This window comes from Andrena cerasifolii, chromosome 2 (genome assembly GCF_050908995.1).
Source record: "Andrena cerasifolii isolate SP2316 chromosome 2, iyAndCera1_principal, whole genome shotgun sequence".
Classification (NCBI taxonomy): domain Eukaryota; kingdom Metazoa; phylum Arthropoda; class Insecta; order Hymenoptera; family Andrenidae; genus Andrena; species Andrena cerasifolii.
In genome coordinates, this window is record NC_135119.1 from 25409489 (window position 1) to 25422494 (window position 13006).

General features: G+C 42.6%; 3 protein-coding genes across 7 annotated transcripts; 1 reads left to right on the forward strand and 2 right to left on the reverse strand.

Moving 5' to 3' along the window:
* Nucleotides 1–450: 450 nt before the first annotated feature.
* On the reverse strand, nucleotides 451–3823 carry LOC143378755 (uncharacterized). Its single transcript, XM_076830703.1, has 4 exons — nucleotides 3685–3823; nucleotides 3272–3392; nucleotides 2716–3203; nucleotides 451–1897 (listed from the first exon to the last, which is right to left on the reverse strand). The coding sequence occupies exons 3-4, from the start codon at nucleotides 2776–2778 to the stop codon at nucleotides 545–547; spliced, it is 1416 nt and encodes a 471-aa protein (XP_076686818.1). The 5' UTR covers nucleotides 2779–3203; nucleotides 3272–3392; nucleotides 3685–3823; the 3' UTR covers nucleotides 451–544.
* Nucleotides 3824–3928: 105 nt separating this feature from the next.
* Nucleotides 3929–8225, forward strand: Crm (cramped chromatin regulator). Its single transcript, XM_076830691.1, has 10 exons — nucleotides 3929–4139; nucleotides 4204–4467; nucleotides 4536–4739; nucleotides 5521–5711; nucleotides 5782–6288; nucleotides 6707–6868; nucleotides 6940–7080; nucleotides 7142–7465; nucleotides 7535–7648; nucleotides 7875–8225. Exons 1-10 carry the CDS (start codon nucleotides 3929–3931, stop codon nucleotides 7977–7979), a joined length of 2223 nt encoding a protein of 740 aa, XP_076686806.1. The 3' UTR covers nucleotides 7980–8225.
* On the reverse strand, nucleotides 6706–12550 carry LOC143378780 (uncharacterized). Of its 5 annotated transcripts, none has more exons than XM_076830752.1 (4): nucleotides 12410–12525; nucleotides 12147–12199; nucleotides 11957–12082; nucleotides 6706–11223 (listed from the first exon to the last, which is right to left on the reverse strand). In XM_076830752.1, exons 1-3 carry the CDS (start codon nucleotides 12421–12423, stop codon nucleotides 11961–11963), a joined length of 189 nt encoding a protein of 62 aa, XP_076686867.1. In that variant the 5' UTR covers nucleotides 12424–12525; the 3' UTR covers nucleotides 6706–11223; nucleotides 11957–11960. The 5 variants fall into 5 exon arrangements, 2 of the variants coding, with proteins under 2 accessions (XP_076686867.1, XP_076686866.1); XM_076830751.1 differs by having other exon boundaries at nucleotides 6706–11354; XR_013088354.1 differs by lacking the exon at nucleotides 12147–12199 and having other exon boundaries at nucleotides 6706–11354; nucleotides 12410–12550.
* Nucleotides 12551–13006: the final 456 nt, after the last annotated feature.

The following is a 13006-nucleotide window of genomic DNA, read 5'->3' on the forward strand; positions in this document are numbered from 1 at the left end:
CGCTCCAGTTGCTTTGTTTTAAATAAAAATTCTTTTAATACTTTCAAACAGTGATCTCTCAGTTGCAACAAACCGCATCTTTCTAGCTTTTCATTTTCATACAGAAAAAAATTCATAAAGAATGCTTAATTTTCGGGCAAAGAAAGTACTACCTCCTTAACACTGGGCTGCGAGGCCCTACGATATAATATTTTTTCAGTGATGAAAAATTAAGATTTGGTATTTATTAAAGACATTTAACTCATCTGCTCTGATAAAAAGAAAAAATTCAAATAATAAAAAAAAAATGTTAATCCTGTTTTAAGATGCCATCGGCTATTCCTCAGCTCTTTCCACTTTTTTTCCAAAGTTGCTGGCTCTGTTACACAGTTGCTTTTCGGAGGTATACTCACAAAATTTGGCCTACAATTAAATAAGAGAGCCGCTCGGTAAAAAATAAAGAACAAGAAATTAATTTTTCTTAGAAAATATTATATTTAAGTCTTATACTCTTTGTAATAAATATTTTACAATATCTCTCTCTCTCTCTCCCTCCTTCTTCCACTTAATTACTCTCCCCCTCACTCACACTCTCACTCATTCCCTCAGACTCATTATCCGTCAACTGATTTTCTGCTTTTCCACATTGTTCCTCAATCGCTGCATCCTCCAATTCGTCTACTATCTCGTCGATTGCCCAAAACTTCCTCTCCACCGACTTCGTGTGCTCAATGTAATTCTTCCAATTGTCCGGTGTGACATTATTTACTCCAGCTATTAACAAATCTTTTGCATCGGATAGCTTGTAGGTAGTATAAATCTTTTGTACAAAATTCTTTACCGCCGACCACACCAATTCGATAGGGTTGTAGTCACAGTGGTGCGGCGGCAATCGCAGCACCCTTCTATTCTGCTGTTCTGCGTACTCGTCAATTAAATATTTCGAGTATTGCGGCCTTAAATTCTTGACAGTTTCCATCAGTTCTATTTTTAAACTATCATCCGGTACCGTTGCACCTTTCGACCGCAGCCAGCCTATAATACTCTCTTTCGCCCACTTTGACGTCGGACAATCCTCGACTTTAACAGAATGGAACGGCGCATTGTCCACGACAATCACGCAATTCTCTTCCAACTGCGGTAAGATATTTTCAAACCATTTGAAGAACTTCTTGCTGCTCGTTGCGTCGTGATGATCGCCGCTCTTCATCTTTGACTCAAAGCAGAAGAACCCGCCAGGTACGAATCCATCCGTCGACCCTATGTGAAGCACAGTTAGACGTTTCCCTTTGGCCATGGGTTGAGGGATACCCGGGGGCAGCTGCCTGATCTTCGCCTTATTTGCGGGTGTCTTGCACGTATCCTGCCATGCCTTTTTACAGCACTCGGTGGTGTTTACCCACGTCTCGTCTAATAAATAGTATATCTTTCTGCCTTCCTCTCTGTATTCCTGTATCTGACGTAAATAATTTCTTCGCCAGACAACGATATCCCTTTGTTCGGATAGCACGTTATGCCTTCTCTGCACTTTATACTTGAAATTTAAATTTTTCAGTATTCGGTGCAAAGTGGAACGGCTGTAGTTCGGCATTTTTGGGTCGTCATTGATCGCCGTTAGTATTTTCACCAACGTTGGAACTTCTCGGCGGTGCCAGAAGTCGTACACTTTTTGCCTTATCGCGTTCTTCGTGCTCTCGTTGGTGGTGTCAAAGATTGACGGCTTCTTCCTCGTCCTGTTCGGGGAAGAAACCCTTCCGCTCTTCTTGTACAACGCGATTGTTCTGGTAATAGTGCCTTTGCCTATTCCAGTCTCTTCGGCCACTTCTGCAATGAGCGCCTTGTATTTGATATCTGGCTTCTTTTTTTTCTTCACCATGTATGCGTGAATAATCATCTTCTTCTGGCCAGTTGTAACATGCTGTAAAACAATATTATAACAGAAGAATAAAACTCTGAAATTGGATCAAAATGATCTGTATACATTCATATAATAAATAACAGTTTAAAAGGGTAGGTTACCCTCAACAGCCCAAAATCAGGCCCTTCTTCAAACGCACATTCTGAAGTAATAAATGAATATAGAGATATTTTTTGTTTTACTTTTTAAGCGTCATTTCGTTGACTTTAATGCGCAAAAAGAAATTTTTAAATATATTTCTAGGAAAAAAAGTTATAAATATAAATGTGAGAGCGTGTACGTGATGCACCGTTTGATGGTGAACACGATTCCGGACAGGTGAATTACCTAAAACACAAAGTAAAGGAATTTTTATAATCTGTAAGACAGTATCCATCTTGTGCAGGAAGCAAAATTTTGTTAAACAAATTAATACAATTTTTATGTTGATGTTTCTGATTTTTCATTTTTTTTTGTAGGAAAAATATTTATCTTTTTTTTAAGAATTTATATTGAAAATATGCTCCCAATACATGGAGGGGAATAGTTTCCTGCAACTCCCTGTAAATTTTCATTCAAATTTCAAGATTTTATGTTCACCGTTTTGGAAAACGTAGTTTCCGGGAAATCGCGTTTAAAGTTGCACATCGTTATCCGATCTCATGTGCAGGCTTGTACATTTTTTACTGTAATTCCTTCATTTTTTAAAATTTCGGAGCCCGGTTGCGCTTAAAATACGTAGAAAAGATGTAGTTAGCGGAATATGCAAAATCCTAAAAACCAATTTCCGAAAATTTTGAGGGTAACCTAACCCCTTACGAAATGAAAAATTGGCTTACCTTTCCTTTGGGATTCTTTCCAAAACATGCATTAGCATTAGACGAACCGGGTGCTCCATTCATTTTGATAACACAATAGAATATTTGAGAAATCCAAGATGAAATACAATGAAACAACGAACAATTAAAAAAGTAAACAATGAGAACTAATACCGCAACTATACTAATGTAAATACTAATAACACGAACAAATAATGCGTAAATACAAAATACTAATAATAAAATGGCACAGAATGCTAACACAAATAATACTAAAAGATGCGAAAAATAGAAAAAGATAAAATACGAGAAAGTGGCTGCCTCATCAAAACTTCTGTTGCACCGTTTCCGTCACTAACGCTCAAGTGCGTCGAAGTTCGCCAAACAGCGGTAAGCCTACGAAAACAGATCGGCAGCAATCGGCAGGCAAGTCCGTTCTCTCGTGGTCCGTGGAAGTTCCACGGTGGAACGGAGTTTACCGAGTTTACGCTTCTATTCTAACCTCAATCCTACACCACCTCCATTGAATTATGTAACTCTTTCAAAGCACTACTTCAAACAATAGAACCGTATTCACTTTTCTTCGAAATTCTCGATAAAACCGCAGAAAAGATTTAAAGAAAATTGACGTATACCCCCTCCCCTTTGTTTACAGCGCATCGAATGAAGCACGACTGAAGGGGGCGATTAATTCACGCCTCGTCTAGTGATCCTCTATGGAGTGATCGGTATAACCGCGGCCACTTTGGAGCGAAACCGGAAATAACATAACCTAAACCATATCTATCTCTTTTTATCAGTATTTCTCTCTCTCTTTCTGTCAGTATTTCTGTCTCATTCTATTAGTATTTCTGTCTCTTTCTATTAGCATTTCTGTCTCTTTCTTTTTTACAGTTTCTTTCTCTGTCTACTTCCGCTTTTGCTCCAAGTCGCGGCAACCAATCAGCGACGATACACGTTGTTCCGATCACTGCATAGAGGATCATCAGCCTCGTCTGACACGTACTGTTTTTGTGCTTGTTTGTAAAAACTGAATTGTTAATACTGCTACGATAAGACGCCGTTCACTTTGGCCAGAAATATTCCCACCATCTGCAAATTGCAACAAAAGCGCGTACAGCGTCGCTATTGAAAATGTCTACGAAAGCGCCACTTGCTTCAACAATTCGCAAGGCTGAGAACACATGAAGATTTCAGACCATTCACTGTTGTAAACTTTCGTCGGAGCATCGGGATGGAGAGTAACGCAAAAGGCGACGAGTGCGAAGCTCAGGGAGCTGCTGCAGTAGCCAAGAAAGATGAAACACCTGTGCCAGCCCAAGCTGCACAAAGCTGCACGGACACGAAGGTGCCCGCGGATTCCAAGAATACTCAAGCTCGCGTTGTTCGGGGTACTAAAAAAGTGAAACTAGATGTGACTGACAGTAACACCTCCGAGAAGAAAGGTTTGTATTCTGGTCGCGTTCACGTTTGTTGTAAGGTAACCAAATTAATTTAAGTTAAGCGCAGACTCCAAGGACGAGGAGGCCAGCGCAGAGGTGAAAGTGAAGTCTTTAAAAAGATCTTGCGAATTGTGGTCCATGGAAGATAAGAACACCTTCTTTAAGGCTTTGAACGAATACGGGAAGGATTTCGACGCTCTGCAAAGCTACTTCTTATGTCAGGGAAAGAAGAAAGGCTTGCCAGACGTTATGATAAAGAACAAAGAGCAGATCAGGCATTTTTATTACAGGACGTGGCTGAAGATCTCGAAGCACTTGAAATTTTCAGAAGGTAATAGTTCGCGAAAAGTTTGCGAGCTGCTTTCATAGCCGGTGACCAGGGAAAGGTTTGTGTCGCAGATGTAAAGAAGACTTCCCAAGAGTTGTACGGCCTAATCAATTATGGCGAGCTCAGACGAAAATTGCCCCGGTTGCATGAGAAAGCTCATTTGAAGTTAAACGAGCTGGTTTACTGGGGATCGACCCAAGTCAGACTTAGAGGGAAAACTATGAGGATTAAAACACCTATATGCAGAGCGTTGAGGAAACTGAATCAACTAGAAGGTATATGCGATAGTTACGGGGTCATTCTGGTAATCACGCCACAAAATTCGGCAACATTCAGGCATTTTTTCTCAGTGAATACAATGAATAACAATGTCAAACTTTTTTTTCATTTATTAAGCTACTTGTAATGTATACAGAACAATTTTTTAAATACACTTTTAATTGTCTTTTTTTCAATGTTATTTGGAGTTCAAAATCGCGCCTTTGAAAAGAAACACCTCCCTGGCGGGAGTGATTTAAGCTCACAGACTCATCTGAAAGAAAGAAACCTAGCTGATTCTTAATCATTATGAGTACCGCTATCGCAGGTACCAGAATTAGCCACGTAAGTCAAAATTTTACAAAATTGCGCGCATTCAAACTTCAAGTTTCAAAATTTTCCATTCTTAGTTGAAGTTTGAATGCGCGCAATTTTGTTAAATTTTTACTGACGTGGATAATTCTGGCACCTGCGATAGCGGTACTCATAATGATTAAGAATCAGCTTGGTTTTTTTGTTTCCGATGAGTCTGTGAGCTGAAATCACTCCCGCCGTCTTTTCAAAGGCGCGATTTTGAACTCCAGATAACATTGAAAAAACACAATTGAAAGTGTATTTAAACAATTGTTCCATATACATTATATGTAGCTTAATAAATGAAAAAAAATTGACATTGTTATTCATTGTATTCACTGAGAAAAAAACCTGAATGTTGCCGAATTTTGCGGCGTGATTACCGAAATGACTCCTTAAAGTATTCTATCTTTATAAGATTCTAAAGTTCCTATCTTTATTCAGATTGGCAGGAAGAAATCAAACTACCACCTCGAGTAACGATCGAGTTGAGACCGCGCAACAACATGGCATGGTGGCAGGTACAAGCGTCCTCGATGAACCCGAGGGTGCGCACTGTGCTACCTGTGCAAAGGCGCTTGTCTAGCTTATTAATATTTCTACAACAAAGGTGGAGGTCTGCGAAATATAATACAGTATCCTTGCTTCGAAGTACATCGCCAACGTTAACAGAGTCTAAAGGAAAGTCCTATACGCATATTGTAGCCTTCTAATGTAGAAAATACGGCTGCCAACGAAATGAAAGGCACTCGGTTGTTACGAGTGGCGCCACCAGAAGCATGCAAGATTGCTCTGCCGATGGTGAATCTAGGAGAGTACCTGACTAGTAATAGCGTCAGCTTAAATTGCTACGAGGAACGTCTGGGACTGAAAAGTTCTAGAATGGGCTTGTTAGGATCGGGGCAGTACTTGAAAGGTGTCGGGAAGAAAGGGATCAAGAAGAAGTTGGATAAAAAGTGTGCGAATCAATCAGAGGACAACTGTGCGCTACCAGACAACAATAGCGATGTGGACGTAGTGGAGTCAGGCAGTAACGTTTCAGAGAAACCGTCCAGCATCGCCACTTTAGAAAAGTCAACGTCGGAGCAGCAGCAGCAGCAACAGCAAACGGAGCGTAATAGGTTTCCAGGGAGAGAAACGATCGAAAGGATTCGTAGAGGGTGGAATGTCGAAGAAGCGAATACCATCACTGTGGGAGATCTCTTTTTAATGGTACACATCTTACAAGGAGAGGTTCCCAGGTGTCCGCCTCCGATTGCTTTGGTTTTTGGACCGAAAAATAAGATATATGTGTTTTTTTTATAGTCGCCCGTTTTCATATTTAGGGGGTGAAACCAGGCATCAAAGTTATAAGATTTTCGGGTCATCAACCAGAATACTTTGGTTTTTGGATATGTTTTAGAGGGCCGAAAAATATGAAATCACCCCTAAATATGAAAACGAGTCGAAATAAAAAAAAACACGTATATCTTATTTTTCGGCCCCCTAAAACATGTCCAAAAACCAAAGCAATCGGAGGCGGACACCTGGGAACCTCTCCTTGTTAGTCGAGGCTGTGCGAAGTGGAAACTCTCTAAAACTCAAAACAGTCATTAGCAACGCGTCATTTCTAATTCTCTAAGTTTTCCAGTTCGGCCGTCAGTCTAAAATTACCCTGGAGTATTGGTGGGACTGGCATCCACAAGAGCAGCACACTGGGGAACCTACGTCAAGCACCCTACGCGATGATCATATGTGCCTGACATTGCAAAAGCTGTTATCCATAGCGAAGCACAGTTACGGCACAAGTAAAGTGAGAAGACAGATCAACGTAACACATTACAGTGTATAAGACACTCTGTACTAACTCCAATTGATATTTAGGTGTACAGTAACACTTCTGGGAGTAGCGAAACTGTAATCTCATCTCGCATGCCATCAACGAAGGAGTCCTTTAGAAGACCGCTTGTTCCACAGACGTATCATAAGATTGGTACACCGGACGCTTTCAAAACGCAGTTAGATGTAAGTCGCTACATTCAGCCGCGGGGTGCATTTATTAATGATGCTATTTTACAAAACGCAGAAGTTCAAGACACGCTTTTGTAAGCGAGGCAGAACTGTGAGACAAAAGAGTCTGATCGTGCAAAGGGTGTTGCCAATAATTTCTCCATCGAGCAATCCACCGGAGGATGCAGCAACTAATTCTGAGGAGACAGAGAAAGCTCACGATTCTCCCCTGACTAACAACGACCAGCAGAACGAGAAACCACCGTCGATGAACGAACCACGGGACAAGATCTTCTTGGATGAACTGGAAGTGGCACGCGATTCCAAACCCACGAATTCGATTATAACTAGCGCGACCCAGATTCTCAAAGAAGGAGAACACCAGTGGCTGAACAGCGAGGTAATTTCCTAATTCTACAATCGGCAATTTTAAAACGAAATCTTTACTAATGCAAGAATTGAATCGCAGGTAGCAGATTTCTCATTGAGCAGCTTCTTGGGGCAGCTTGAATCTCCTATGAAAATCTACCTGCGAAGTCAAACTGGAGACCATTTAGTAGAAGATAGTCGTCCATCTTCCGACGTAAGTATCAAGCGTACAATTATAAAATACTATGATTCAGCACTAAGCTAAGCTATGCTATGTTTGGGTTTGCTATAAAACATAAAAAACATAGCACAGCTTAGCTTACCTTTCGATAGAAGCTGTTCCGTAAGGATATATTGAAGCTAATTTTTTTAAATTTAGCATAGCTTAGCTTTCAGGTGGATTCCCGGCTTTAGATCGATATCTAAACGTAATGTTTCAGGTGGTGTCGCAAATGCAGTGCCTAATGGGAGAGAACAGCGTAGATTACATGGCGAAATTCGCCAATCTGGCGTCGCAAATGGCGTCAGACGATAGTAAAAAATAGCGACGCGGATATTTAACGAATTTTTATATAAACTTTAACGAGTACGACCGGTTCAAATCATGTTGACACGACCACATTTTACAATCGGACTGTACGACAATATTTGGATTGACTTATATATTTATCTCTTTGATACTCGATTTATCAGTGTCACGATAACGATGAAAATGCATGTAGTCAATGAATGAAGAATACGTTTGTGAAATATATCATTTTTTCACCGCATGATTCATGCGTGCATACAAAGTCTCGTTGAATTCCTTTAAACGAGACACCCGCGCAATTGCATTTCCTTTTACAATTAACAGCTCGCAGAACAGGTAACGTATGCGCTGGTACTTAACGTTTCGCTGTTAAGTGCTTGGCCAACATTTTTGCTGAATATTCTCCTCGCCATATTCTTCAAGACAGATATCATGAAATTTCTACGATAAGCTTGTACGATTGGCTTCGCGCCATCAGCCACTTAGGAGCATTCATAAATATTTCATTCTACGTTCGTTAAAAAAAGATTTATAGGAGAATGCAGCCACAGGTGTTATCTCTTATCCTCGCCTGATCCGCGGCGGTGACGCGCCGCCTGTTTCTCGAATCATTTAGGCAGGTTCTCGTACATAACGCCTGGAATTGCATATAATTAATTGCAGATGTAGAAAGAGCCAGCGACGAATTCCCGCCTCGCAGTTTTCCTTCGTGGAAAAAGAGAAGAGAAATTCAGCTATTTATGGAAATCCTGTCCCGTTCCTTGGAAACGATTACCTAGACAGGCTTATATAATATGGACGCGCACAAAGTAAAGAAGCAAATTGGCACATATTACAAATTGCGAACAGCGCTTTCGGATTGATGAGAAGTTTTCTGCCGTCTAAAAATAGTTGAACGCATCGAGCCCCCCTTGCCCAAATATTAACTCTTCTTAGCCGATAAGATAACCACCGGCAGATTACGGGCGGCAGGAAGAGGATAAGAGGTAGTATCTCCGAGGACCACGGAGACACTCGGGATGCTCGCGATTGTTAAATTTGAATTTGGAGCCGAGCGCAGATCGATCTGGATATCGATCTACGCTCGAGGGCAGTTGCGAGTACGTGCGCGGAATACGGGGACGATAATGAGCGGAACATCCCGAGGATAACGCCGTGGCGTTCTTGGAAACGGAGCCTACGGTCCGTTCGACCGGCGCGTTGCGAAACAGACGTTGTAAATGATTCATAGTGCCCGCGTCCACGTGATCTCTTGCGCACGCACCTATCTGTTATTTGCAGATGTGATTTTCCTCAGACGTAAGCGCGTTCCCCGCCTGAACTGGTTTTGCTCGTTTTATCGATCACAAAGGCTAAATCGCTGACGAAACGTACCGTCATCGCGCGGCCGAAACGCAATGCCTCGTAGGACAAGCGCGCGGACAGCCTCGTAACCAGTTCGTCGACATTTTCCTGGCGAGCCACCACTATCGTCAACAACTCCCTGGCGAGCCACCGCTTTATCGCGAACCCTTTTTCGACCGGGTTTCTTTTATCGAGTACACACACGGCGGTCCTCTCGCCGAAGGATCAGGCATAAGATTGATGATTTCCGTCAGTAACTCTCGATTTTGGTGTCCGAGTTAAAAATAAAATTTCCGAACCTGTTTGACAGACCGTAGTGACCTTTAACCGCCTCGAAACGTATTCGATTACGCGCAGGTTCGGAGATACTACGCTGCAGGCGACAAAAACTCTGTCGCGAAAACCTGGTCGGGGAAAACGGCGCCGCGCTTCGCTCTTAATCTTCGTTGCCCCTTTCATCCTTTCTGCGTAAGCACGCTCCAGGGAACAGCCGGGGGATTTGTTGACGTCTGTTTTCGGGATCGTGCGCATCGCCTGAAGATGTCGTCCTGCGCATCGCTCAGAGGTCTCGTTCCCCTGCGCGATACCTAATACTTCCGCGCACTACGTGCTCCGTTCTATGTAGGTCGACGCATCGTTTGACACCGCCTGATCGGTAGCTGTAAAATATCAATTTGTCTTTATCTAAAACACTCGATTTGTCCCTCAAGGATAATTAGTCACGGGGCTTCGAAGTAATTCGCACGAAATTAATTCTCCGTCGCCACTGATCGACATTTGCATTCTCAATTCTTCGAACTCCCACAAATTGGCATGCGTGTGCCGATCCGAGCATTAATATGTATACGCTCCGTGTGTATTCCTTTTAGCGTATTATGATGGAAATTGCTTAATTGTGCTTGTGGATCGAGTAGCTTAATTTTACCTCGAGCTTCCTATCTTTAGCTCAAGCTAATGACGAATTTTGTATTCTTAGAGTATAATGAATACAATGAACGAGACGAGAAAACTGAATGAAGAATTATTCCTGGAATATTGAAGCATCCAGTTCCTTATAGCCAGCGGAGTTCGATGAAGTCCCATGTTAATTTACCATAGACGCTCGAATGACTAGGTTAGGTGTGCCAGGAAATTTTCTATGAACTTCGCGAAGTAATTTTCCGATTTTATGCGGACGAGGGGATGGAAATTATGGAAGCAGCGATCTCTATGCCGGCGATTAAACACTGTCGCATGCAACGCGACATTTATTACAGCCGGCGGTTTTGATAAAGTCCCCAGGGTCGCGGTGCCGACGCGATTAAAGAATTCACCATTGATGCTCGAAATGCTCGCGGTGACCCGGCTGCGCGCGTCACAATATTTGCATAGGTTATAGTTTACTCGCGAGTCAATTATGTGCTGCACTACGAGAAAGTAATTTTTTGATTGTATGCGGATAAGGGAATGAAAATTAAAGAGGCGGCGATTAAACACTGTCACGTGCAGCGCGACATTTATAATTGTCCGTGTTTACAGCCCCGCGGTAGTGCAGCGCTTCGACGCGCTGCATTACAATCTTTAATGATCCTCTCATGAAACGGTGTATCAGATTCAGCTGCGCGACACGGTGTAAATTAAATTGCGTAAGCAATAATTGCAGTAAACAATTGTAGCTTAAGGTACTACTAACACAGTCGCTGGGAATTGTGTGTATGGTTAAATTAAATTTTACCGAGCTCCGCGAAATAATACGATGCGAAGTAACGGCAGCTCTTTCCAGTTCTTATACATAATACCTACCAAGAGTCATGGGAGTATATAAAACCACGATACAGAACGACCATAATCCAAGGCGATGTGGTCAAAGATGGTCAGAGATGAATGAACATCGTAATCGTTCCTTTTTCCATCTCGTGCCGCAGGAAGCGAGAACGCTGTAACCGACAAGGACGTGGTTTCAGAATTATCGGACGAGGATATGCGCCGGAAATTTGGCGGCAGATTTGAATTCCCCCGGCGGCCGGAGCGAGCGGCAAGGCCGGCCCAGCGTCCTTGGCGATCGTACCTGTGAACGCGGCCGAGAAAATTCTGTTATTTCAATTTTTACGAGGGCAGAGATGATGCAGCGGTTGATCGTGGGTCTGTCCGGAAAAAAAAAACACGGAATCGCGGGCGGGAAAACAAGTTCGAAAGCTACCCAGGAATTTTTCGATCGCCCCGTCAACGAAAAGGAACGCGACGAAATGGAACGCGGACGCGCGATCATCGATTTCGTGCCCATGGGACTCCGTCGAATACGCGGCCTCTTCCGCTCGAGCAGCGGCAAGAGAATACGCGACGGCTCCCAGTGTTGTGATCAAAACAAAACTTTTTTCTAACCCCGTGCCCCCCCTTCTTCTCTTTTTCCAAGCATCGATTCGTTTCGTGGAAAACGAAGGCCGGTTTTTTGCCAATCCGGAGACGCCAGGTGTGTAATAGGGGGAGCGATACAAAATAAAGCTCGACGGGATTATGGTTCTCTGAATCGGCCATTAGTAATCTAGAGGAGTCTCCGCGGATTGCGGTTACGATAAAGAGCCATGTTCTTCCCGCTGTGGAAACGGAATAAATGGAAAAAAAAGGGAACGATACATCGTAAAATAAAATGAAGATCATGGTACTACTGACGTGTTTACACTCCGATGTCGAGACATCGTGGCGTACTATAAATAAACGGCTGCATTGGCGTCGCCAGTGTAAGAGCCTCCTCGGTTTCTGGCTCGCAGGAATGGAGAACTGTAACTGACGGTCCATCTGCACATTAAGATTAGATCTATTTGCGATCGATATTTAGTGCTTAATCGATCGTTAAATTTACCTATTGGAAAAAGGGTTTCCACAGAGCGTTTCATTTGTAACGGTAAAAGTATCCTTGAACAGACGATACGTAGTTTGATTAGTACAATGAAATAGAAAATGTTTTTTTTTTAGGTTAGTTCAAGCTAACGATCTTAGATTTAAGTGTATGAGTACTTATTTCATTGAAACCTATAATGGAAACCACATTTCCTGAATCTGGGGATTGTAATAAAGACTTATTATAATTATTATTATTCGACTCGTAAATATCAAAGAGTGCACCTTTTTCGCGTCATTGCGATTTCTTCCGAAAACCGGGAATTTAACAGCGTTGCAGGAAAATTCGGCGTCGACTTGGGCACACGTTTTTTTGCAATACATATTTCGCCCGGCGATCTAACGCAGAGTATTCGCGCAGCCGGACAGCGTGTTCCACTAATAACGTATGGCAAAAAAAGAATTTGGTGCGATCTCGAAACGCCTCAATGTCATCGCGGTCGACATCTTCAAGATCAACTTTACCGAGCCGTTGGGCGCGTGGTTTACTCCGTCGTTCCTTTCATAACCCCTCGCGCGGAATCACGTGATATTTCCACGACGAAAGTCGGAGGAAAAACATTTCTGATAGTAATTGCATTTCGTGCAAGCTAGATAACCCGCGAGCTTCTTTCGTAACAAAGATTCAACTAATCGGGCAGTCCGCAGAAAAGTGTCGATACGAGTCACGTTTCTTAAGGTCCGTCTAGCAGCGAGCAGGGTGACATTTAATTGCTTCGCGGTGGGGCAAAAAAAGGGAACACACTCGCAAGAAAGTACAGTTTATACGCATACGTCAAGCTTCAGCAGCAACGAATTAACGCTTCGCATACGCTTCGCGCA